Source organism: Emys orbicularis, chromosome 3, assembly GCF_028017835.1.
Source record: "Emys orbicularis isolate rEmyOrb1 chromosome 3, rEmyOrb1.hap1, whole genome shotgun sequence".
Lineage (NCBI taxonomy): Eukaryota > Metazoa > Chordata > Testudines > Emydidae > Emys > Emys orbicularis.
Genome location: NC_088685.1, coordinates 68376407 through 68402413, shown reverse-complemented (window position 1 = coordinate 68402413; position 26007 = coordinate 68376407). Strand labels below are relative to the sequence as shown.

The 26007-nt window shown below is 43.8% G+C and overlaps 1 protein-coding gene across 1 annotated transcript in view; it reads left to right on the top strand.

The window, feature by feature from the left end:
• Positions 1–24466, top strand: part of CEP162 (centrosomal protein 162) — an 84026-nt gene extending 59560 nt beyond the window's left edge. The window contains exons 21-26 of the mRNA XM_065401402.1: positions 5223–5450; positions 6941–7611; positions 8390–8531; positions 9161–9259; positions 20568–20702; positions 24248–24466. Of these exons, the coding sequence (XP_065257474.1) occupies positions 5223–5450; positions 6941–7611; positions 8390–8531; positions 9161–9259; positions 20568–20702; positions 24248–24466 (1494 nt within the window). The remainder of the gene's footprint in view (positions 1–5222; positions 5451–6940; positions 7612–8389; positions 8532–9160; positions 9260–20567; positions 20703–24247) is intronic.
• Positions 24467–26007: the final 1541 nt, after the last annotated feature.

Sequence of the window (26007 nt, the reverse complement as noted above, 5' to 3'; positions counted from 1 at the left end):
CAAATGCTTCTCTGTATATATTCCACTGATGGTGTACATGGAACCAGTGCCCCACAGTGTCTGCTGGTAGCCACTGTTTGTACCCTGTGTGTCCTTATGCCACCAACCGAAGGCATAAAGGGTAGGGCAGAGCCCAACTTTGGCAATTCCTTCTCTGGCTACAATTTGGAATTTGCAGTGTTCATGTGACCTCTTCTTATGTAAATAGTTAGTTATAGATAGGTAGGTACTTAATAGTTAATAATTAATGTTAGAGATTTTGTATAGTGTTTCCTTTCTTCCCTTTAGAAGGAAACTTGGTTGTTGTTTTTGCCTCAGGGCTAGTGGCTTATCCAGGTACCAAGACTATCTCTTCACTGCAGAGTTAACTTAGGCCATGTTTACACTACCACTTTTGTTGGTATAACTCAGGGGTAGGGAACCTATGGCACGTGTGCCGAAGGCGGCACGTGAGCTGATTTTCAGTGGCACTCTCACTGCCCGGGTCCTGGCCACCAGTCCGGGGGGCTCTGCATTTTAATTTAATTTTAAATGAAACTTCTTAAGCATTTTAAAAACCTTATTTACTTTACATACAACAATAGTTTAGTTATATATTATAGACTTATAGGAAGAGCCCTTCTAAAAACGTTAAAATGTATTACTGGCACGCGAAACCTTAAATCAGAGTGAATAAATGAAGACTCGGCACACCACTTCTGAAAGGTTGCCAACCCCTGGTATAACTTATGTCGCTCAGGGGCATGAAAAAATACCCCCCCCCCCCCCGAGTGACATAAGTTACACTGACAGAAGTGCTGTTCTGGACAGCGCTATGTCCGTGGGAGAAGCTCTCCCACCAACATAGCTACAACTGCTCGTGGAGGTGGTTTTATTATGTTGACAGGAGAGCTCTCTCCCGCTGGCATAGAGGAGCTACACGAGTGATCTTACAGCAGCACAGCTGTACCAGTGCAGCTGTGCCCGCTGTAAGCTCACTAATACAGACATGCCTTTAGGTTCTTACTTCGGTGTTATCCCTTTCTGTCCACACACAAAATACATTTACCTGCATTTGATGGTGCTTTAAACCCAATCTGTCTGGCCTAGATAGGGGAATAGGCTAGAAGTGGCTCTCAACCTTTTCAGACTACTGTATCTCTTTCAGAAGTCTGATTTATCTTTCATACCCCAAGTTTCACTTAACTTAAAAACCAATTGCTTACAAAATCAGACATAAAAATACAAAAGTATCACAACACACTGAGCCATTTTTCAGTAATATTCTCATTTTTACCATATAATTTTAAAATAAATCAACTGGAATATAAATATTGTACTTTCATTTCAGTGTATAGTGTATATAGAGCAGTATAAACAAGTCATTGTCTGTATGAAATTTTAGTTTGTACTGACTTAAGAACAGCCATGCTGGATGTGACCAGTGATCCATCTAGTCCAGTATCCTGTCTTCCGGCAGTGGCCAATGCCAGGTGCTTCAGACTTCACGAGTGCTTTTTATGTAGCCTGTTGTAAACTAGGAAATGTCGAGATGAGTTGATGTACCCCCTGGAACACTTGCGTGCTCCCAGTGGTACATGTACCCCTGGTTGAGAACCACTAGGCTGGAGCTTGGGTGCTGCTTTCACTTGGTCTGGGAACCTGCCCACTTTGTAGTGAGGACACCAGCTAGACCACTCAAGTTCTGATACTCCTCCAGTGCCTTCTCAGAATCCCCCCTTTGTGCCCAGAGGATAGTCAAGTTCTCCCACAATTCACTGAGAAAGAATTGGAGAGTAGCTCAGTTTACTGAAGCACAAAGAACTATGGAATATGCATCCAGAAGTCATAGCAACTTACCTGAGTGAGTGAAGCACCAGTGAGGACACGGTAATTCAGACATGGCTTTAGTGTGGCTGTTCACAGCCATGCTGGGCTAACTGGGGTGCTCAGACCCAGGTGCTGATGACCCAAGTAAACTTTTTAGTGATGACAATACCCTGTGACTGAACATAAATCTCCAGGCTTTAAAAATTGCCCTTTTTGTGAGGCCAGACTTTCTCTTAATGATTCAGTTGCTTGCATACTAAGTACTTGTTGTGTTTGAGTGAGGAGCACATTAGAAGGAGAGAGATGTGCCTTCTGTAAATCAGTTTCTAGGAGAACCCAGAAAGCTAGGGAGTCCTGTTGGAAAATGTTCCTTTTGGAGAGGATAATGCATCCCGCTTCAGATCCTGGGATGTCTGGGGCACAAACCTCTGAGCACCCATCATCTAAAAGTGCTCCACATGTGGACCTGAAGTTCCTACTCCTAAAGATCCAGCGTCCTTGCTTGGTAAAATTTCAGGGGACTGAGGGAGGAAAGAGCCCACAGGTGAACGAGTTGTAGGTCAAGCCATAAATCTTCTCTAGCCTGAGACAGAGTAGCCCAAGGCCCAAAATGGGTCTACTGTCCCAACCTCTCACCACCAAGGACCCCAGTACCATTGTCTTCCCTGGTACCAATGTTATCTACTCATCTTTTCTTCAGTACCAGTGTATTCCGTACCAAAGTCCTGTGTGATGTCAAAAGACCTACTGGTCTCTTTCATACCGGACACCCCTCTATTAGCCTTAGTGAAGGAGCTTAACCCCAAGTACCAACCACTGCTCCTATACCAGAACCAAGTATATCAACACTTCCATCCAGAGCACAGTTTGAGGGCAGTCCCAGCACACCAGCTGGCAGTTTCTTCTCTACAGAAGGACTATTCATTTTTGTCAGACTCTGAGGGAGGTAGGGAAGTTTCACTGTCTCTGGGGGGTCTAAATATTCATGTTAGTAAACACCCAAGGAGGAGTTGAGGGCAGAGTCTTATTACAATAGAAGTTCAAACTCATGGGTTTCCTGGAGTCACTAGTCCTGGAATCCCCAAAGGGGGAGGAAATCCTTGTTTTAGTCCGTAGTGGCGTACCTGATCTGGTCCAAGAGGTGAATCTAGCTGAACTACATGGTAATAGCAACCATAATGTAATTAAATTTAACATCCTTGTAAGGTGGAGAATACCAAAGAAACCCACCACAGTAGCATTTAATTTCAAAAAGGGAAACTACACAAAAATGAGGAAGCTAGTTAAATGGAAAATAAAAGGAAGTCACAAGATTGAAATGCCTGCAAGCAGCAAGGAAACTTTTTAAAAACACCATAACAGAGGCTCAAACTAAATGTATACCTCAAATTTAAAAAAAACAGTAAGAGGACCAAAAAATGCCACCATGGCTAAACAGAGTAAAAGCGGCAGTTAGATACAAAAAGACATCCTTTAAAAGTTGGAAGTCAAATCCTACTGAATTGGAAGTCAAATCCAATATTGCACAGTTCCATCATCTTCCTCGCACCCTTCTCCTAACTAGGTACTGCATGTTAATCACCCTCAGTGGAATACAATAGGTATCATCACTCAAAGAAGAACAGGAGGAGGCTACTTACCTGTAATTGGAGTTGCTTCAAGATATGTGGTCCTGTAGCGGAGTGGTTACCCCGCTCCTGCCTGAGGGGTTTAAAACAGCCCTGGCAGAGGGCTGGGGCAAAGGGAAAAGCTACTGAGCTGATTGGGGAAGTAGCCACAGCTGGGCCACGCCCCAATCAGGCCCCAGCTGGCCTGTATAAGAAGGCTGGGAGCCAAGAGCTCAGCAGTCTCTCTCTGTACTCAGAGAGAGAAGGGCCTGGCTGCAGGGAGCTAAGACAGAGTACCTGGGTGGAGCAGAGCTGCGGAAAGGCTGAGGAGCTGGGGAGGCTCCAGCCTGGATAGCCCCAGGCTGCGGCCTAGTAGGAGGCCAAGGGGTACTGGGGGTTGCAGAGGGCAGCCCATGGGTAGGCCAAGGCAGCAGGTCCAAACCCAACCTTGCCTGTGATGAGTGGCCTATACTGCAGTCTGTCCCAGTGAGCGGGGGCTAGTTGGTGACTGGCAGTGGCCTGGTACTGAGGCAAGGTGGGGATAGTGGGTGGGGGTTCCCCAGGGAGGGGAGACCCAGATCTGTGGGGTACTGCCAGGGGGCAGCATCCCAGTACTAGGGGCACCGGGTCCTGGGAGGGACACTGGCGCCAGAAGAGGACAGGCGGACCACCGGCCTGCAGGGGGCACTCCAGATCGCTGGAAGAGCTAATTCCCGAGACGACCAGCAGGAGGCGCCACAGGGGTGAGTCCGCTCCTCTACAGGTCCCTATTTGTATTGCAGTCCCACCCTCCTTCCCGTTTACTGCAGATCTATTTGATTTGTGGTGGAGAAGGAACTGAGGGCGCGGCTGATCCGCCCCACCCTTACTTGCCTCACATGAATCCATGACGTGCAGCAAGCGTGCACACGTGGACCAACAGACACTACTACTTTCAAAATCTCCAGGCACATGGCACATGCGTATAACCCTCAGTGGACTTCAGATAGGGACCACGCATCTCAAAGAACCTCCAGTCACAGGTAAGAAACTTCCTCTTAGAAACCATTAAAAAAGGGATAGATAAAAAGACAGAAAATATATAATATAGAAATCCATGTTACACCCACTAGTCGAATACTGCTTGCAGTTCTGGATGCCTCATCAAAAAAGATATATTAGCACTGGAAAAAGTACAGAGAAGGGCAACAAAAATGGTATAGAACAGCCTCCATGCAAAGAGAGATTAAAAAGACTGGTACTGTTCAGTTTAGAAAAGAGATGACAAAAGGGGGATATGATAGAGGTTTATAAAATCATGAGTGATGTGGAGAAAGTGAATAAGGAAGTGCTATTTACCTCCTCACGTAATACAAGAACCAGAGGGACACTCAATGAAATTAATAGGCAGCAGGCTTAAAACAAATATAAGGAAGTATTTCTTCACACAGTGCAAAGTCAACCTGTGGGGCTCGTTACCAAGGGATGTTGTGAAGGCCAAATGTATTACTGGGTTCAAAAAAGAATTAGATAAGTTCATGGAGAATAGGGCCATCAATAGCTATTAGCCAACATGGTCAGGGATGCAACCCCATGCTCTGAGTGCACCTAAACTGGGACTGGATGACAGGGGATGGATCACTCAATAATTGTACCTTTCTGTTCATTCCCTCTGAAGCATCTGGCACTGGCCATTGTTGGAAGATACTCGGGCGAGATAGACCATGGGTCTGTTCTACTATGGCCATTCTTATGTTCTTATTGACAGGGAAAATCACAATTTTTTTAATCAAATCTCTATTTAACGAGTTTTGGTTTTTTTGACAGATTAAAGAAATGGAAACAATTCTAAAAAGAAGGCATCCAAATTCTTTGCCTGCTTTGATATATGCTGCTGCTGCAGCATCTGAGGGAGGTGGTGACATTTCAGCTAAATCCAATACAATTGATTTCCTGGAAAGAAGAATAAAAAAGTTAGAAACAGAACTTGAGGGTAAAGATGAGGAAGCTAAAAAAAGTCTACGTGCTATGGAACAACAGTTTCAAAAAATAAAGGTAACTAACTTAAGGCTATCAGCATCAGGCCCTTATGCATGTTGAGTTGCAGCTTATTCCACAAGTAGTGAAGAGAGGTTCTACTGAATGTAAGGGTATCTGTCTCTAAGGTAGTAGCATAATGTTTGGGGAGAAGAATATTGAAAAAGATTTTGGGGGCAGAAATTTCAAAGCTTTGGGCATTTAAATATAGTCACGTAAAAGCATTTTGAAACCGACAGAGGAGGAATTAAACTTTCAGGAGAGATTGCTTGGGTCGTCTTAAAAAACCTTTCATAAATAGAGGAAGGGGACTTGGTCCTACAGGATACAGAGAGGAGGTGCACGCATACTGAGCTGCACACACAAGCGAAATAAGTGTGCAGGCTGTAGCAGCATAGTCCACTTACAAATTGCAGTCTCTTCTGCATGTTGAGCTGGAACCCGTGCCCCCCACCTTTTTCTTCATGGATGTCCAGGACACAGAATTGTTATGTTGGGGGTTTGTGGACTGGAGATTCCTGCAGAAATTGTCCTGGGCTCTGATCTGCAGCATGACAAGTAGGTGCTAGGTTGCCATTGCCCAGGAAAACATATACTTCTGCCAGGATCTTGGCACCAGATCTGAAATCCTGTGTTTGGAAGTCCTGCCGGTATGGCAGTGGGCTTTGTCCCACAAGACCAGTTTTGGTCGCTGCTCACGTAGAAGGGAAGGAGAACATGATCTTGGAAAGACTGAATCAGTTGGAGATAGACCCCTTTTGAGTAAACCCTGGCACTCACTTGAATGAGAAATTACCAGTCTTCTGCTCATGACACCAGGAGAAGAAGATACATTACTAAGGTTTGCCTTCTCCATCCAATTGAGAGGAAGCTTCCTTGTGTATCTATCTACTAGTACCTCTGGAACAGAATGTCCTGACAGAGCTCAAAAGAGACCAGGGTTTAATTATCTTGATTGCCCCATACACACCCAGATGGCAGGGACCATCTGTTTTGTTCTATTTGTACATTCTGGTCCATGATGCTGATTTCCACTTTGCAACAGTTGAAATGCTATGTTTAACAAAAATATGAAATGCTCTGAATTTCTTAGTGAGCCAACGTGCTCTTAATGTTAAACTGAGAATGGAATGTTAATTTGTCTGTTCAGACTGATAGCTGAATAGAATAATCCAGCACAATAATACAATGGGAAACACTCATTTTCCCAATAATTGGCTTTAATTATTTATTCTCTTTCTAACTGTTATAAGGTGCCCATCTATCCTTACTAAGAATAGTTCCTTAGTTTGCTGATATACTGTGCTTTTTTGTTGCAGGTAGTCTTAATAAGTTATTACATTCAAGAGGCTGCTTTCTGAACTACCTAATTCATAGTATTGTAAATATTACTGGTTTTGTTGTATATAATTGTTAAACATTTACGTAAAGTGCTTAATCTCTTAATTTATACAAAAAAGAGGGAGTAATAAATGTGCAACTCTGTGTAAATTGCTTTTTTTTTCCAGCTTCAGTATGAGCAAAGACTTGTAGAGCTTGAAGAACTCCTTGCCTATAAATTGATGAATGAACCACAAAAACTGCATGACAGCAAAGCCAGCTTTACAGCAATTGAGCAAGAACTTCGTAGTCTAAAGGTGAACCATCAGATCACAGTAAAAAATCTTCAAACAGAAATTGAAAATCTTAAAAATCAAAACTCCCAGTTAGAACTCAAAAAATGTGAAAGAGATGATGAAGACTTACAAACAATAGAATACCAAGTGGAACAAGCTCATGCTAAAGCCAGGTTGGTAAGACTAAATCAAGAATTAATCACCAAAAGTAGAGAGATACAAGACCTAACAAAAACTGTGGAGAGACTTCAAAAAGAGAGGAGGACGATGTTGTCAAATCATAACTCAAGTGACAAAACTGACGATAAGGAGAAGTCTACAGAAATTTTGAAAAAGGCTATTTTAGCAACAAGTAAAAGGAATGCCAGCACCAGTGAACCCTTCCCAGACACTCTTGATGATAAAATATACCAGCCACATAACTTTGCCGATTCCCATATTTCAGAAGTTCTGCAAGAAAATGCCAGGTTAAAAGATGAGCTAGAAAGACTGTCTCTAGAAATGAGCCAGCAGAGAGTGAAGTCTCAAGCAGCACTGGCTCATTCTGAAAGTAACATACGAAGGTAAAACAGTCATCTCATGCATTTATTAAAACATTGGAGTCTTGGCGGGAGATCAGTAATGATATAGTGCCTTTTGACAAATAGATCACATGTATGAATCCAGCTCACATTAGTAATGACCTAAAAGCTGCTACCTTCTCATGCTACCATCTAACTTAGTTGGTGGTTTCTGTACACACATTCATAGTCAAGTGTGTACATGTCACAAAAATTGCCACCTAAATTGGCACTAATTGGCATCTTTCTGGTCATAGATGACTGGATAAAATTGATGCTTTTGAATGGACGAGAATGTGAGGCAATCACTTCCATGAGTCCTTACCCTCATTTAGGAACAATACGCTGAGAAGAGAACTTAGGTCTTCTATGTAGTGTATCACTGCTATTAAGCCCTCAGGCAGGTCCAGATGAGTGCATTTTAATAAATCTAGAATTTGTCATGGCTTTGAGTAAGAACAAGGTTATTTAATATAAATTGTTGCAGCTTGGATGCCTTTGTCTTTTCATCTAATAGTGTAATACTAATATTTATGGCCCAAATCTTCAAAATTAGACACATGCATAATTTCATATACAGTTACCAAAATTGTGGGTGCAGTTGGAGTAATTGCACACACATGGTGTTTGCATATACCATCTTTGTAACTTCTAAAAAATGAAGTGTGTGCAATTTTGAAGTGATGGGGCCTATAATTTAATTTATTTTAAATGTATAAGCATATATAATTTTGTTGGTACAATTTTGGGGAACAGCTATATGCATAGCTTTCTTTTACAGGACAAAGGAAGATACAGCAGAATATATTGCAGCTCTAAGAGCATCCCATCAGCGAGAAGTAGAGAAAATTCTTTGTCAGCATGCAGTGGAACATTCTGCTTCTAAAGTAGCTGAACTAAATAGCAAAATTTCAAGACAAGAAGTAAAATAAAACAGTTATACACCTATGATCCTAATGAATGTTAAGAGTTATTAACTATGACTTTAACAGAAAATGGGCAAAATTTGTGATGATTTAGAAATTAAATATTTTTAAAATAGTCCCATTTCTGAAAGAATACGACCTTTCTCAAAAAATAATATATGTACACCTCTACCCCGATATAACGCGACCCGATATAACACGAATTCGGATGTAACGCGGTAAAGCAGTGCTCTGGGGGGGGGCAGGGTCGCGCATTCCGGTGGATCAAAGCAAGTTCGATATAGCGGTTTCACCTATAATGCGGTAAGATTTTTTGGCTCCCGAGGACAGCGTTATATCGAGGTAGAGGTGTATATTACATAATAAAAATGTAGAGCGAATATACAGGGCATAAAGATATGATATGACGGAAATATTTTAAATTCAAATCCAGTACACGACCAATTAACTGCATCAGTATTGGCTTTTGTCTAGTATAAGGTACAATACAGTTACTATTAATATTAAGATTCAAGAAATGCTTTCATATATTTTAATTCTAAGATTCAAGAATTGACTTTCTGTATTACTTTGAAGGTTTTAAAGTCTGTCAGTGTTAATGAGGAATATTTAAAATATTTCCTTAGATCTTAATAAAACATCTACAAGAACAAGTTAATGAGCTGCACAGAGATCAGGAGGCCCTTGCAGTTTCGCAAACGCGAGAGGAAATCTTGCAAAAAGAGGTAAATGAAAGGTTTGTGGTGATTTTTTTTTTTTTCAATTTTGAGCTATCTGATTATAAAGCAAAAAATCTTTGTTTTATTTTTAAAAATTTCCAATAATATAAAATGAAAACAACCTGCAAAAATCCAAGCTTGTGACCACTTTCCTTACCTTAGACCTTAGTCCATCCCGTGCTTTTCTGCACATTGGGCTACCCACATTTGCCATCCTTGCCTGTCAACTGCCCTTCTCTCCAAATCTTCCCATTTCATATTGAGGTGCTTGATGTCGTTCACAACTGTTCATTTCCATGTTATTCACGGTCTTCCTCTCTTTTTGGCTTCCATTCAAGGCCGGTATTTGGTATGCATTCTTTTTCCATTCTCAGCACATGTCCCAGCTACTGAAGTCTTCTTTTGTAGATTATTTGTGAGAGGGTGCCTTGCCCAGTAATTTTTCTGACTTCTTCATTTGTCTTCCTAGAGCTATATGTTATTCCCAATATTCTTCTCAGACATTTGTGATTAAATATATCCAACTTTTGCATATCTTTCTTGGTAAGTTGCCGTGTCTCACTGCTATATGTTGTGATGGCAATAACAATTGCTTTGTACACATTCAGTTTTTGTCTTGAGGGAGATGTTTTGAGTTTCCAGATGTTTTTAAGTCTTCCAAATGCAGCGTTTGCCTTCCCGATTCTTCTTCTTATTTCCTTGGAACTAGTACCATCTTGGCTGATACGTAAAATTGTCCACCTTCTCCAGTTTCTCTTCTTTGCATTGTATCTCAAACCCATTTCCTCCATTACTTCATTTACTTGGTTTGTGCATTTTTGTAGTCCGTTGGCATCTTCACTGATGAGAACGATGTCGTCAGCAAAGTCTAGATCAGATCACCTTGAATTGTTCCATTTTTAGGCCATATGTATCACTGTCGCATTGTTTTAATCCATAGTCAATGACTAGCATAAACAAAAAAGGAGACAGGACGCACCCCTGCCTTACACCTGCCTTGATGCTGAATAGCTTACTCAATCCATTTTAAGGCAGCATTTTGAATTGGCGTAGAATGCCTTCATAATAATTAATTTTGTTGGAATTCCATATTGTTCCACAGTTTTCCACATTGTTTCTCTGTTTACACTATCGAATGCCTTTTGAAAGTCCACAGAATTGATGGCAAGACTGCCTTGGAATTCAGTTGTGTTCTCAGTAATCCGTTTCAGGGTGAAAATAGCATCTGTGCACGATCTCCCTTGTCTAAATCCAGATTGTTGTTCATGTAGGATGGTATCCATCTTTCCTTTCATTCTCTCAGGAGGACTGCTGCTAATACTTTTCCTGTGACCGATAGAAGTGTTACTCCCCTCCAATTTGAACAATTGTTTAGATCACCTTTCTTTGTAACTTGATTATGATACCAAGGGTCCATTCTTCCAGTACTTTCTCCTCCGTCCATATTTTGTTGCACAGCGAACAGATGACTGTCTCCACGTCCACTTTAGATCTTGGTAAATTAAGTTGGTTAGAATTTAAGTTTAATAATTGCTCTTTATCTCAAGTACAACTGTGAATTTTAATTGGTTGGGACAGGCCAGGTATTTATGTGAGCAAGGAAGCAGAACATGCCACAGAAAATGTAACTTACATAATGCTTGTCCATTTCACTTTGGTCTCTAGTACTTGGAATGATTTTTACCAAGTTCTAAACCTACATGTAGCAAACGTTTGGCTGAAGATCATGGTTTTAATAAAGTTAAACAGAAATGGATGAAAAGTAGACAATACAATGATAATTACATGATGTTTTGTTTTTTGTGTCTCAGTATTACTGTAGAAAGTCCACAGCCACAATGTGTTGTTTGTTTTCATGCATTAATGAATGAAAGTGTGAGGCCAGGGAAACTACAGAGACATTTAGCAACCAAACACCTGGAATTTGTAAATGAGAACTGCGACTTGTTTTCCTTCAGAAACCAACAGAATTAAAGTGCCAAACAAAAAGTCATGTCTAAAGAAGCAACTGTTCCTCAAAAAGCCTTAGAAACATCTTATGGTGAGGCCGTGCAAATTGCAAAATGCAAACAATCACACACGATTGGCAAGATCTTTCTACTTCCAGAAGGTCCTAAGTGGGCTACATATGTAGGGCTGTACATTGATGAGGCAGCAGCCGTGACAGGATAGAATAGTGTGGTTGCAACATGAGTTAAGAAAGTGGTACCAGCAGCAATTTGGACAAGCTGAATGAGTCATCATAAGCTTTTGGTATTGAAGAAGTTGCAATCTTAAGTACACAAGGCCCTCAATGTTGTTGTTAAAATTGTTAATTTTATAAAATTCTGGCTAGTGAACACACATGGTTTTAGTACAATGTGTGAAATGATGGGCTCTGACTACTCTCAGCTTTTGTTTCACAGTGAAGACTGGGTGTTGTCATGTATGAAAGTTTTACAACGTGTCTTTAAATTGCAAGACAAAATCAGAATTTTACTCCTCTGGAAAACAGACTTTGCAGATTGTGTGTGTAATGTGGACTTCTTGATTATATTAACTTATGTGGTAGGCATATTTGGCAAATTGAATGCACTGAACTTGAACTGTTAAGGTAAGAAGACAAATGTACTAGATACGAAAGAAAATCAGGGAATTCATGAGGAAGCTTTGTCTTTGGAGATGTCACACTGAAAAGAGAGTTACCGAGTTGTTTCCAGTGAAACCAGATTTCTTAAAAGAGAAGCGTGAAAGTGATCAAAATACTATCAAAGATCATTTGTCTGGATTGTGTTCCTCTTTTGATGAATATGTTCCTGGAGTTGAACATGGATCTATAGCAGTGGTTCCCAAACATCGGTGAGTGCGGGGAAGTTGGGGAAAGGACGCCCCACACACTCACCTGCGGCGGGATGCGGAGCGACGCGGCCCCAGCCCACTCTGCTTTCCTTGCCCCAGCCGTGTCGCTGGGGGCTGGCTGGGGAAAGGTCCTGCACTCACCTGCGGCAGGAAGCGGAGCGCCACAGCTGGGAGCTGGCGGAGTAGAGCGGGCTGGAGCTGGGCTGCTCCGCTTCCTGCCGCCGGTGAGTGCGGGGAGGTTAGGGAAAGGACGCCCTCTGCACTCACCTGCGGCGGGAAGCGAAGCAACGCGGCCCCAGCCTGCTCCACTCTGCCACCTCCCAGCCACGGCGCTCCACTTCCCGCCACAGGTGAGTGCGGGGAGGTTGGGGAAAGGACGCCCCCCCCCGTACTCACCTGCGGCGGGAAACGGAGCGCTGCGGCTGGGAGCTGGCAGAGTGGAGCGGACTGGGGCTGAGCTGCTCCGCTTCCGCCGCTGCTGGTGAGTGCGGTGGGGGATCCCTTCCCTCAAGCCCCCTCCCCCGAGCGACACGGCTGGGGCCAGGGTGAGGGAAGCAGAGCGGGCTGCTCCCGGCCCCGCGCTAATCCCCGGGCCACTGTGGGGCTCCCAAAAGTGCCCTCCCACAGCTCCTGCCTCCCAAACCCGGGGGGGGGGGGAGCCCCTGACCGCCCCCGAGACCCTCTGCCCATTATCCAACCCCTCGGCCCCGGACTGGCCCGGCACCCTTAACACGCTGCTCAGAGCAGCGTGTCAGAGATTTACCGTGTTGTATGCGAACCCGCCTTATATTGGGTCGCGTTATATCGGAGTAGAGGTGTATTTGTTTTGTTATGCCGTAGGGATCATTTGTCCCACACTTACGTTATCTTTCTTTTTTTTTTTTTATACCATCTATTACCTGTAAAACTATCCTCTATCATGATAATGTTTAATTTTCTGTCTATTTTTTTTTCAATTGAAGGCTTTGCTGAGGATAGTACATTTGAACAATGTTGCTAATGCTGTGTCACTCGAACACTAAAGTTATAAGTACCATTGAAGTATTGCTAAAATAAAATCTATTTTTTCCATTATAAGGTTTTAAACTTTTGAAATTTTAGTAATCTTACCCATTGTCCTTGCTGGTATTTCTTTCACATCTTCTATAACCGTATGTGCTCAAGCAAGAGGAGTTCTTGTGCTTTATCACAACTTTGGGTATGTCTACACTACGGGATTAATCCGAATTTATATCATTCGAATTTTGGAAACAGATTGTATAAAGTCGAATGTATGCGGCCACACTAAGCACATTAATTCGGCGGTGTGCGTCCAGGTACCGGGGCTAGCGTCGATTTCCGGAGCATTGCACTGTGGGTAGCTATCCCATAGTTCCCGCAGTCTCCTCCGCCCATTGGAATTCTGGGTTGAGATCCCAATGCCTGATGGGGCCAAAAACATTGTCGCGGGTGGTTCTGGGTACATCCTCCCCCCTCTCCAGGGAAACAATGGCAGACAACCGTTTCGTGCCTTTTTCCTGGGTGAACAGTGCAGACGCCATACCACGGCAAGCATGGAGCCGGCTCAGCTCAAGACAGTAGTCATGAACATTGTAAACACCTCGCGCGTTATCGTGCAGTTTATGCTGAACCAGAACCTGCAAAACCAGGAGGCGAGGAGTAGGCTACGGCAGCGCGGCGGCGAGAGTGATGAGGACATGGACATGGAATTCTATCAAACCGCGGGCCCCAGTGCTTTGGAGATCATGCTGTTAATGGGGCAGGTTATAGCCGTGGAATGCCGATTCTGGGCCCGGGAAACAAGCACAGACTGGTGGGACCGCATAGTGTTGCAGGTGTGGGACGATTCCCAGTGGCTGCGAAACTTTCGCATGCGTAAGGGCACTTTCATGGAACTTTGACTTGCTTTCCCCTGCCCTGAAGTGCCAGAATACCAAGATGAGAGCAGCCCTCACAGTTGAGAAGCGAGTGGCGAGAGCCCTGTGGAAGCTTGCAACGCCAGACAGCTACCGGTCAGTCGGGAATCAATTTGGAGTGGGCAAATCTACTGTGGGGGCTGCTGTGATGCAAGTAGCCAAAGCAATCACTGAGCTGCTGCTACGAAAGGTAGTGACTCTGGGAAATGTGCAGGTCATAGTGGATGGCTTTGCTGCAATGGGATTCCCTAACTCTGGTGGGGCGATAGATGGAACCCATATCCCTACCTTGGCACCAGAGCACCAGGGTACCCAGTACATAAACCGCAAGGGATACTTTTCAATGGTGCTGCAAGCACTTGTGGATCACAAAGGACGTTTCACCAACATTAACGTGGGCTGGTCGGGAAGGGTTCATGACGCTCGCGTCTTCAGGAACACTACTGTTTAAACGGCTGCAGCAAGGGACTTACTTCCCGGACCAGAAAATAACCGTTGGGGATGTTGAAATGCCTATAGTTATCCTTGGGGACCCAGCCTACCCCTTAATGCCATGGCTCATGAAGCCATACACAGGCAGCCTGGACAGGAGTCAGGAGCTGTTCAACTACAGGCTGAGCAAGTGCAGAATGGTGGTAGAATGTGCATTTGGCCGTTTAAAAGGTCGCTGGCACTCGTTACTGACTCGGTCAGACCTCAGCCAAACCAATATCCCCATTGTTATTGCTGCTTGCTGTGTGCTCCACAATCTCTGTGAGAGTAAGGGAGAGACCTTTATGGCGGGATGGGAGGCTGAGGCAAATCGCCTGGCTGCTGATTATGCGCAGCCAGACACCAGGGCGATTAGAAGATCACACCAGGAAGCGCTGTGCATCAGAGAAGCTTTGAAAACCAGTTTCATGACTGGCCAGGCTACGGTGTGAAAGTTCTGTTTGTTGAAAACCCGCCCCATTGATTGACTCATTCCCTGTAAGCAAACCACCCTCCCCCCTTAAATCACAGCTTACTTTTAAAGGAAATAAAGTCACTATTGTTTAAAAATCATGTATTCTTTATTAATTGATTATAAACATAGGGAGAGAACCAACAAGGTAACCCGGATGAGGTTTGGGAGGAGGATAGGAGGGAAGTAAAAGGCCACTGAAAAAATTCAATATAATGACAGCCTTTTGGTTGGGCTGTCCACTGGGGTGGAGTGGGAGGGTGCACGGAGCCTCCCCCCCCGCGTTCTTACACATCTGGGTGAGGAGGCTATGGAACATGGTGAGGGGGGAGGGAGGTTATACAGGGGCTGCAGCGGCACTCTGTTATCCTGCTGCCATTCCTGAAGCTCCACCAGACGCCGGAGCATGTCCGTTTGATCACGCAGCAGCCCCAGCCTTGCAGCCTGCCACCTCTCATCTCGAGCGTCGCTCATGACCTCATGTTCACTGGCATCTTTCCTGTACTTAGATACCGTGTCCTTCCACTCATTCAAATGAGCTCTTTCATTGCGGGTGCATTCCATTATTTCCGAGAACATCTCGTCTCGCGTCCTCTTTCTCCGACGCCTTATCTGAGATAGCCTTCGGGATGGAGGAGGGAGCCTTGAAAAATTTGCAGCTGCTGGAGGGATGGAAAAAAGGAGAGAAGTTTTTAAAAAGATACATTTTACAGAACAATGCTTATACTCTTTCACGGTGAAAAACACTATTCACATTACATAGCACATGTGATTTCAGTACAAGGTTGCATTTTCCATCTTAATATTGAGTGCCTGTGGCTTTGGTGTTAGAGATTACAGACACAGGTCCGGGCAACAGAATTCGGCTTGCACGCGGCCATGGTAAGCCATTGTCTTTCGGCTTCTGCGCCCTCCTTTCCCACATACCAAGCAAAGCCCGTTTGCTGCGGTTTTCCAGTTAACCTTCAGCAGCAGAAAACAAACTAACCCCCCCCCCCATCCAATTATCTGGGATGATCGCTTTATCCCTCCCCCCACTGCGTGGCTGGTATCAGGGAAGATCCCTGCAGAAACCAAACTAACCCCCCGCCCCCCCCCGCCCCCCGCCATGAATTATCTGGGATGATCGCTGTACCCCTCCCCCCACCGCGTGGCTGGTATCAGGGAAGATCCCTGCTAGCCAAAGGCGAAAAGCTCAGCGCCAATTTCCCCCCTCCCCCCGTGCTTGGCTAACTGCAGGGAAGGATTTCTTTTCAGCCACAGGCAAACATCCCAGTAGGAACGGCCACCTCTGTCCCCTTAATTAAATTCCCGTATTTCAACCAGGTTACCATGAGCGATATCACTCTCCTGAGGATAACACAGCGAGACAAAGAACGGATGTTGCTGGAATGCCAGCAAACACCGGGACCATACGCTGCCAGGCTTTGTCATGCAATGATACCAGATTACTTGCTACTAGCATGGCGTGGTCAAGTGTCCTACCATGGAGGACGGAATAAGGCTGCACTGCCCAGAAACCTTCTGCAAAGGCTTTTGGAGTACCTCCAGGAGAGCTTCATGGAGATGTCCCTGGAGGATTTCCGCTCCATCCCCAGACACGTTAACAGACTTTTCCAGTAGCTGTACTGGCCGTGAATGCATCCCAAGTCCTCAGGGCAAATTAATCATTAAAAAAACGCTTGCTTTTAAACCATGCGAAGCAACGCGGCCCCAGCCTGCTCCACTCTGCCACCTCCCAGCCAAGGCGCTCCACTTCCCGCCACATGTCTGCAGCTCTGACCCGGAGCGACCGTTTGCCGCCTTTGTTTTCTGATAGGCTTGTCTGAGATCCTTGACTTTCACGCGGCACTGCTCTGAGTCCCTATTGTGGCCTCTCTCCATCATGCCCTTGGAGATTTTTTCAAAAGTTTTGGCATTTCGTCTTTTCGAACGAAGTTCCGCTAGCACGGAAACCTCTCCCCATATAGCGATCAGATCCAGTACCTCCCGTACGGTCCATGCTGGTGCTCTTTTTGGATTATCGGCCTGCATGGCTATCTGTGCTGATGAGCTCTCTGTGGTCACCTGTGCTCTCCTGTGCTGGGCAAACAGGAAATGAAATGCGGGGCTTTTCCTGTCTACCTGGCCAGTGCATCCGAGTTCAGATTGCTGTCCAGAGCGGTCACAATGGTGCAGTGTGGGATAGCTCCTGGAAGCCAATACCATCGAATTGCGGCCACACTAACCCTAATTCGAAATGACAATATTGATTTTGGCGCTACTCCGCTCGTCAGGGAGGAGTACAGAAATCGATTTTAAGAGCCCCTTATTTCGAAATAAATGACTTCGTTTTGTCGACGGGTGTAGGGTTAATTCGATTTAACGCTGCTAAATTCGCATTAAACTCATAGTGTAGACCAGGCCATAAAAACGTCCCTCGAGTGATGCTTAATCTTCATCTTCTATGCATCTTAAAGTTCAGCTCTACTCTGAAAAATGCCTATGTAAAAAATAGCACCTTCTTACTCAAAAGATCTGTTTCTAGTGTGTCCTTTTATTACTGGTGGTGATGTGTAAGAAGGAAAGACTCCTACTTGAACTACAGATTCCAGATTGAGTTTGAAGGGCTGGCAGTTAGGAAAAAAAAACAATTGTATTTGTAAAGTGAGAAATTTTGCATTGGAAATCATTGTGAGACTGAGACTTTTCAAGGTAAAACTTCACTTGCCATGTTTTTGTTCCGTTTATGTAATAACTATTAATGTTACTGTAAAATAACTTTTAACCATTTCATGCCTAGAATCCAAATTTAGTTAAACTGGAAAATAAAGCAAATGGGGGTTGCAAATATGATTAGTCATTACAGGTGAATCACTATGAGCAGTCTTAAATGGGATGGGGTTGAGCTTCATCTATTTAAACTACCAGTGCCTCAAATGAAGATGTAGATATTTTGGGAGAGCCACAAGTAATTCCGGTATTTTGAATGCTGATCTGCTTCTGAATTGCTGTGCACAGCCATGCTGCATTAACTACGCCAATCTGTTAAATAGATTCCTAGCTTCACTAGAAGACAACTTTGACTTAAAAATTGGAGACTTTAACCAGAAGATGCCCTATCTTTGGATCTGCTTCTACATGGTACTGCATGAGGATGTGAACATATTGATATTTGGAACTGGTCACCTCAGGCTATTTTGAATTCAGAATAGTAAAGAATGGGGGGTGAGTGGGGACTCTCAGAATACAGCAATACTTGGTATTTGATTTCAGGAAAGCAACATTGAGAAATTAAGGTCTCTAGAAAGTTCTGATGGAACCTTTTTGAAATCCACAAGTGTAGATAGCTGCTGGAAGAACGAAGATGTACCAGACTGCAGTACCACTTAAAAAGTAACCTATATGGGGTAGCCAAACTGTGGCTCATGAGCTGCATGCGGCTCTTTTACAGTTAAAGTGCAGCTCGCGGAGCCCCTCATACCTCCCCCCATTTTCCGCCTACCAGACTGGTCAAGGGGGAAGAGCTCAGGGCTTGTGCCCTGTGGCAGGGTAGTGGGGCTAGAGGCTTCTGACTAATGGGTAGGGGGACCCCGGGGCTTCAGTCCCACAAGGTGCACCTGCTAGAGTTCAGGGCTTTAGCAGGAGCGGGGCTGAAGTCTTGAGCCCCGGCAGGCATCTCCCACAAGGCTGAAGCCCAGAGCCCCAGCAAGCACACCCTGCAGGGCAGAAGCCCCGATCTCCAGCAGGTGTGCCCTTGCTATCGAATTTCTTAAGGTTGTAATATGTGGCTCAGAGGGTCAGTAAGTTTGGCCACCCCTGCTATATAGCTTCTTCTAAATCAGGGATCGGCAACCTTTGGCCTGCGGCCTGCCAGGGTAAGGCCCCTGGCAGGCCACGCCAGTTTGTTTACCTGCTGCGTCCGCAGGTTTGGCCGATATAGGCTCCCACTGGCCGCAGTTCGCCGCTCCAGGCCAATGGGGGCTGCAGGAAGCGGCGGCCAGCACATCCCTTGGCCCGCGCCGCTTCCCGCAGCTCCCATTGGCTGGGAACAGCAAACCGCGGACACCGGGAGCTGAGGGGCTCCATGCCTGCAGACGCTCCAGGTAAACAAAATGTCCCAACCCGCCAGCGGCTTACCCTAACGGGCCGGGAGCCAAAGTTTGCCAACCCCTGAAATATAGGGTCGGCTTATGAAAGGGTCATACAGTTTTTGCTATTTTTACCTAACCATCTAGGGGTCGGCTTATAAACGAACGGGCTAATGAAAGAGTATATATGGTACCTTGACTTTATCAAAGCTTTTGATACGGTCTCCCACAGTATTCTTGCCAGCAAGTTAAAAAAAATATGGATTGGATGAATGGCCTATAAGGTAGATAGAAAGCTGGCTATATCATCGGGCTCCACGGGTTGTGATCAACGACTTGATGTCTAGTTGGCAGTCGGTATCAAGCGGAGTGCCCTAGGGGTCGATCCTGGAGCCGGTTTTGTTCAACATCTTCATTAATGATCTGGATGATGGGATGGATTGCAACCTCAGCAAGTTCACGGATGACACTAAGCTGGGGGGAGAGGTAAATATGCTGGAGGGTAGGGATAGGATCCAGAGTGACCTAGACAAATTGGAGGATTGGGCCAAAAGAAATCTGATGAGGTTCAACAAGGACAAGTGCACAGTCCTGGACTTAGGATGGAAGAATCCCATGCACCGCTACAGGCTGGGGACCGACTGACTAGTTAAGCAGCAGTTCTGCAAAAAAGGACCTCGGGATTACAATGGACAAGAAGCTGGATATGAGTCAACAGTGTGCCCTTGTTGCCAAGACGGCTAACGGCATATTGGGCTGCATTAGTAGGAGCATTGACAGCAGATCAAGGGAAGTGATTATTCCCCTCTATTCGGCACTGGTAAGGCCACATCTGGAGTATTGCGTCCAGTTTTGGGCCCCCCCCCCCACTACAGAAAGGATGTGGATAAATTGGAGAGAGTCCAACGGACGGCAACGAAAATGATTAGGGGGCTGGGCACATGACTTATGAGAGGCTGAGGGAACTGGGCTTATTTAGCCTGCAGAAGAGAAGAGTGAGGGGGGATTTGATAGCAGCCTTCAACTACGTGGAGCAGGGTTCCAAAGAGGATGGAGCTCGGCTGTTTTCAGTGGTGGCAGATGACAGAACAAGAAGCAATGGTCTCAAGTTGCAGTGTGGGAAGTCTAGGTTGGATATTAGGAAAAACTATTTCGCTAGGAGGGTGGTGAAGCACTGGAATGGGTTACCTAGGGAGGTGGTGGAATCTCCTTCCTTAGAGGTTTTTAAGGCCCAGCTTGACAAAGCCCTGGCTGGGATGATTTAGTTGGGATTGGTCCTGCTTTGAGCAGGGGGTTGGACTAGATGACCAACCCTAATCTTCTATGATTCTACTAGAGATTAGGCTTCTGCAGCATAGAGGAAAGTAATAAGAGGCAAGAACCTTCGGGCTCTAAGATAAGCTTGGATTATAACAGTGGGCTAACATTTAAAATACTGTGAAAGAAAATGTAAAGGCATTTTGATGGGAAATCCTGTTCGTTTATACAACACTTAGTAAAGTTGGCACTACTTCATTACAAGTAACAAATAATACCTCAAATTTTAGATGGCAAAACTGTTGGAAGAACTGAGAGAGGCTAAAGAGAGGCAAAGTCCTGAGATGAAACACTTCTTGTGTCTAGAAAGGAAAATCAAGTATATGGAGATCAGACACGCACAAAGAGAACAAGAACTTCAGCAGGTAAAATATAGCATCTCTGTACTTATCTCCTATGTATTTTGACAGTATTTGTACAAATTATTGCAGACCATACTGCAGGGATCAAATACATTTTGACCGATGACATGATAAACCAAAGTCGTCGTCCTTTTTTGTGCCCGCTGGTGCATATAAATGTGCATGCAATCCTGCACCCACAGTTATTTACAGGGGCAATTAAAGTAACTTGTACATTGGATCTCAAATGAAATACTTAGAAATCCTAGGTGCCAAATGGCCATATATGGGCACAAACAGGAACACTAGGTTTAGAAAATGAGGATCGGTATGTTTATAGACTAGGCTCGACTTAATATTGACTGAGTTGAGTCTGAGATCCCAAATAGAACTCAACAACATAAGATGTTTGCTCAATTTCTAAACATTACACAGAAAAAACTTGCAAAATATTTCCCATATGCTCCTTGTACTTTCACAAAAAATGCCCATAGACTTTCTTTACTACCTTTATCCCAAATCCACAAAAAAGCTAATTAAAAATATTATACAATTGTATAATCCAGTGGTGGTTTGGTGAGTTGGATCTTTTTCCTTCTTATAGTGTTGCTTTTCTTTTACTATACAAACAAAAAAATCCTTGCAGTAAATATTGAGTCCGATTTTGTTTGAGTTACACCAAAAAAGAATTTGGCCCTATGCCCTAGATAGCAAGGTAGTAAGGAACTGCCAATGAAGTCAAAGCATAAACACTTCCAGACCACTTGTACCTGAATTAAGGTTTCTTTTTAAAACCTAACGTACAGCCATATATAATTTCAACTAGGTAAAGTAATTTCTCAGTGATTCCTGTACCTCATTTTATAGAAGGATCTAGCCTCTGTGTTCTTAGTAATCTTTATAAGGATCATTTTGTATCCAAAGAATTACTTCTACTTTGTTCTGTATAGGTTCTTTTATTTCCCTCATCACTTTCACATCTTAGTGCTTTTCAGTAGTGCATTAAGCAGTGTGATTAGTATCTGTCACATGTGGTTCATTTTTTCTCATATGCTCTCCCAGGGAGAGGATTATATGTGTAATGAAGTGGTTTGGTTTGGGGAATATTTTTTTGGTAAATGGAGAAGGCAAAGTTGAAGTGTACCTCAGGGCCGGCTTTAGGAACTGCGGGGCCCGATTCGAATACCCGGTGGCAGTCCGGGTCTTTGGTGGCACTTCGGTGGCGGGGGGTCCTTCCCTCGCTCCAGGTCTTCCGCGGATCTCCCCCGCCGCCGAAATGTCGCCGAAGACCCGGAGCGAGTGAAGGACACCACCCCCACCCACCACCCCCGCCGCCGAAGACCCGGACCACTGCCGGGTGAGTAAAAAAAATTTAAAAATTAAAAAGGCACCTAAGGCGCAGGGCCCTCTTAGGCGCAGGGCCCTCTTAGGCGCAGGGCCCAAGTCCGGGGAGTCGGCCTAAAGCCGGCCCTGGTGTATCTTGTACTTGGAGTAGAAGGTGGTGAGGTTTTTAGTTCTTCTGGGCATTGTTCCATAGTCTTGGACTGGCCCCGAAGAAAGCCCTGTCTGCTGCAGATACAAGCTTTACCCTGATGGTAGAAAGTTCCATTGTGCCAGAGAAAGTGGAACTGTCCACTTAGGATATAATAGCTTTCTTCTTTAAAAGAATCTATCAAATATATAAGACCTGATGGCGGAGCAATTTATTTCTTCATTAGCATGAATGTGAATGCCCTATTTCTATTCCTGGGCTGTCAATTTTTAAAAGTCAAAACAGCAAGTTAACATAACTCATTTGTTTTCTTCTTCCCCTCTCTCATGCCCCCACCCATTCACCTCTACAACCTCAGGTAGTGGGTAATTTCCCTTTTTTTCAACTCTAGAAAGTTCCTCAATTCAGATACAAGTGGGGGCAGGTGGGATTTATGCTTTAACTTGATTGGCAGTTCCTTACTGCCTTGCTGTCTGGACCATAGGGCCAAATTCTTTATTGGTGTAACACCACTGAAATAAACAATCTGACCCAATATTTATTGTGAGGTATTTTTTTTGTACAGTAAAAGAGCAACACTATAAGAAACACTAATCACTGTTAAGTAATTTTTCTTTTGCTGAGTTGTTGTGGGGTTTGTTTGTATTCATTTTTTTTTTTTTAATTTTTGCTTATTTCCCAACTTGCAAATTTAATCCTCTGCAATGGGACTCCTAGTAATCAGTACAAATACATACATAAAATAAAAAAGGGACAGTCTAATATATTGAATGTTAAGAAGCATCGGCGTCTTGGTCCATGACTAAGGCTCTTAGGGTATGTCTATATCAGTGGTTCCCAAACTTGTTCCACCGCTTGTGCAAGGAAAGCCCCCATTGGCATGGAGCAGCGAACCGCAGCCACTGGGAGCCGCGATCGGCCGAACCTGCGGATGCGGCAGGTAAACAAACTGGCCCAGCCCGCCAGGGGCTTTCCCTGCACAAGGGCGGAACAAGTTTGGGAACCACTGGTCTATACGATAAGCAGCAGCCCACAACAGCAAGTCTCAGAGCCTGGGTCTGCGGACTGGGCTCACACCACAACACTAAAAATAGCTGTGCAAATGTTCGGGTTTCCAAAACCCAGCCCCCATTCCTAGCCTTCAGAACCCGAGGAGTCTGAACTTCTTACTGTAGTATGAGCCCCGTGAGCCTGAATCTGTAGATCTGGGCTCTGAGACTCATTGCCGTGGGCTGCTGCTTTCCGTGTAGATTTACCCTTCAGCACTACGGTAATACACATAAATAATGAAAATAACTGGCAATTTATATCTTGTTATTATAGAGGATTGAAATGATGTCGTTGCTTTATACAGCACATTCCAAAATAAAATATTCTGTTTGGAATAGCCATTACATTTTCAGAATGGCATATGGATTTTTATTTCCTTTGACACTAACATGTTTAAATTAGCTTGTTGGAATTTGGTGAGATTAGGAGTGAAAACTCATTCAGACCCATATCCGCAACAGCCTCGGGGCAATGTCACTATAGGCTATTTTTGGTGCATTTATAGAGTTCATTACGCAGTTTTTAAAAGTATAGCGATAGCACAGGGTCTCTGTACCATAAAGAGAATCCAGATTTGGTCTGTCTTTGTTGCACACTATTACTAATTCAATTACCGTGTATTTATATAGCAAATTTTGTAAAAGGCTCATAAAGGCCTGATATATTCAAAAGTGTTAAATATTTGTCAAAGTCTTAAGTGCTCAAACTTTTAATTGGGACCTTTGGAAAAAATAAATTAATCTCTTGTGAGGCTTCTTTAATCTGAACTGGGTATTAACCCCCCTTCCTCTCCCCACTAATGTCTAAAGGAATTTATTGCTACTATCAGAAGTACATTTTCCAGTGTTCAGAACAAATATTTCCATATAATAATTAGCAGTGGGCTTTGGGATTTAACATCAGAAATTAATTAAAAATACAATAGTATGTATTTTTGCAAAGGGACTGTCTCAACTAAGGAACAGTGTTCAGTGAACTGATGACTGGAAATCAATATACTTCTTGTTAACCAACTTATCATTTACAGATAGTGCAACAAACACGACATGTTGCTGAAGTGCAGCAAACCCAGGAAGTTGAGAAGTGGAAAAAACTTGCCCAATTAAAGAATCAAGAGCTGGAGAAGTTTCAAGTGGAATTAGATTCAATATTAGATGTTTTACGGGAATTGCAGAAACAAGGGGTTGTTATTCCAGTACCTGTTTCAAGTGGATTAAATTTACCAGAAAGATATTGGAAGACGTGACTGGGTAAGAACTGATCAGAGAAACAGAATATTAACCTAGACAGCTGTGAATATAAAACAATCACTGGTGAAATCCTTGCAAGTTCAGATACTTTCCATAAATTCATCTGAAATTTCACTCATCTAAAGGCAAGTTTTTACTGAACAATTGATTGATCATATTGTGTCTCATAATTTCTTAATAATAAACGGTCTTGTATATGAAATAATCCTGAACAAAAAATTAGGACTTTTGAGCCAGATGATTCTCCTCCCCCTCCCCCCATAAACTGAATTGTGAAGAAATTTGCATTTTGTATTCTTCCAACAGCCTGTGGAACATTACTGAATACTTTTGAGAGAAGATGTACAGTTCTGTTTCATATAGCATAACTGATTGCTCAGTTGTATTCTCCTATGTCAGATCATCTATGAAAATCTCGAATAATGTGGTCTATTTTATACAGAAATTGCTAACCCAGTAATATCATTACTACAATAATTAGGGCACAAAATCCTGTTTACATCTTTCCAACACTTCTCTCTTCTCATCTTTTCACCCAATACTCTTTTCTTTCCTCCCTCCCCTTTTTGGCCCCTAAACTTCTCCAAATGCTTGGAGGACTAGGTCAGGTTCTTTTTATGACAACAATGACCCCAGACTTAAGCCTGGTCTACAGTTAAAATTTAGAAGGACGCAGGGGGTGTGGAAAAAATTCACACCCCTGAGTGCCATAGTTAAGACAACCTAATCCCTGGTCTAGATGCAGCTAGGTTGATAGATGAATTCTTTGGTCAACCTAGCTAGGGGAGGTGCATTATCTACATCAACAGAAAAATTCCTTCTGTTGGTATAGGAAACGTCTATGCTATGGCGTAGCTGCAGCAGTGCCGCTGTAGTACTCCTAGTATAGACATAACCTTAGAAAACCATTTTCTTTGAATTTTGAGATATTTCTTACAAAGCCATGCCATTCATGCTAGTGCTCTATTTAGTATAATCGGTGGTATTTGATTGCTGACTGAATGATGCTAAGAGTTAAGTCATAGCTGAAGTAACTTAGTTTACAGGTCTACAGCAGCACATATATTAGCTATAGATCTGTGCCTTTTTGGAGGGACCATGAAAGAAGATACGTTTTCATCAGTAAATTATGTGGTCACACGAGTGAGTGTGCATGATTTAAATAAAAAGTAGTTATATACCAATTTGTATCTTGTAAGTTCCTGTTAAAATGCACTTGAGTGCCCATAATTGATTTGCAGTGCAATATTTGCTCATAGTTATGCTATATATTTTATATATACATGTAAAAATACATACACTGTATGTAAGGGCTAGCCTGCATGAACAGTTAGACCGCAGCAGCCTGGGGTGTGAAGCTCCCGGGCACTAGCCTGTCACGGTCTGACTATCCGTATTGTCCCTGCTGCTGTATATTAACAGTTCATAGAATGCTTTGATCTGGTCCTTTTTGAAATGCGACTAGCTCAAAGTGCTCTAACAGACTGCTAGCATGTAGAGCAGGGTCCACAAGAACAGCTAGTGTGGGGTATATTCA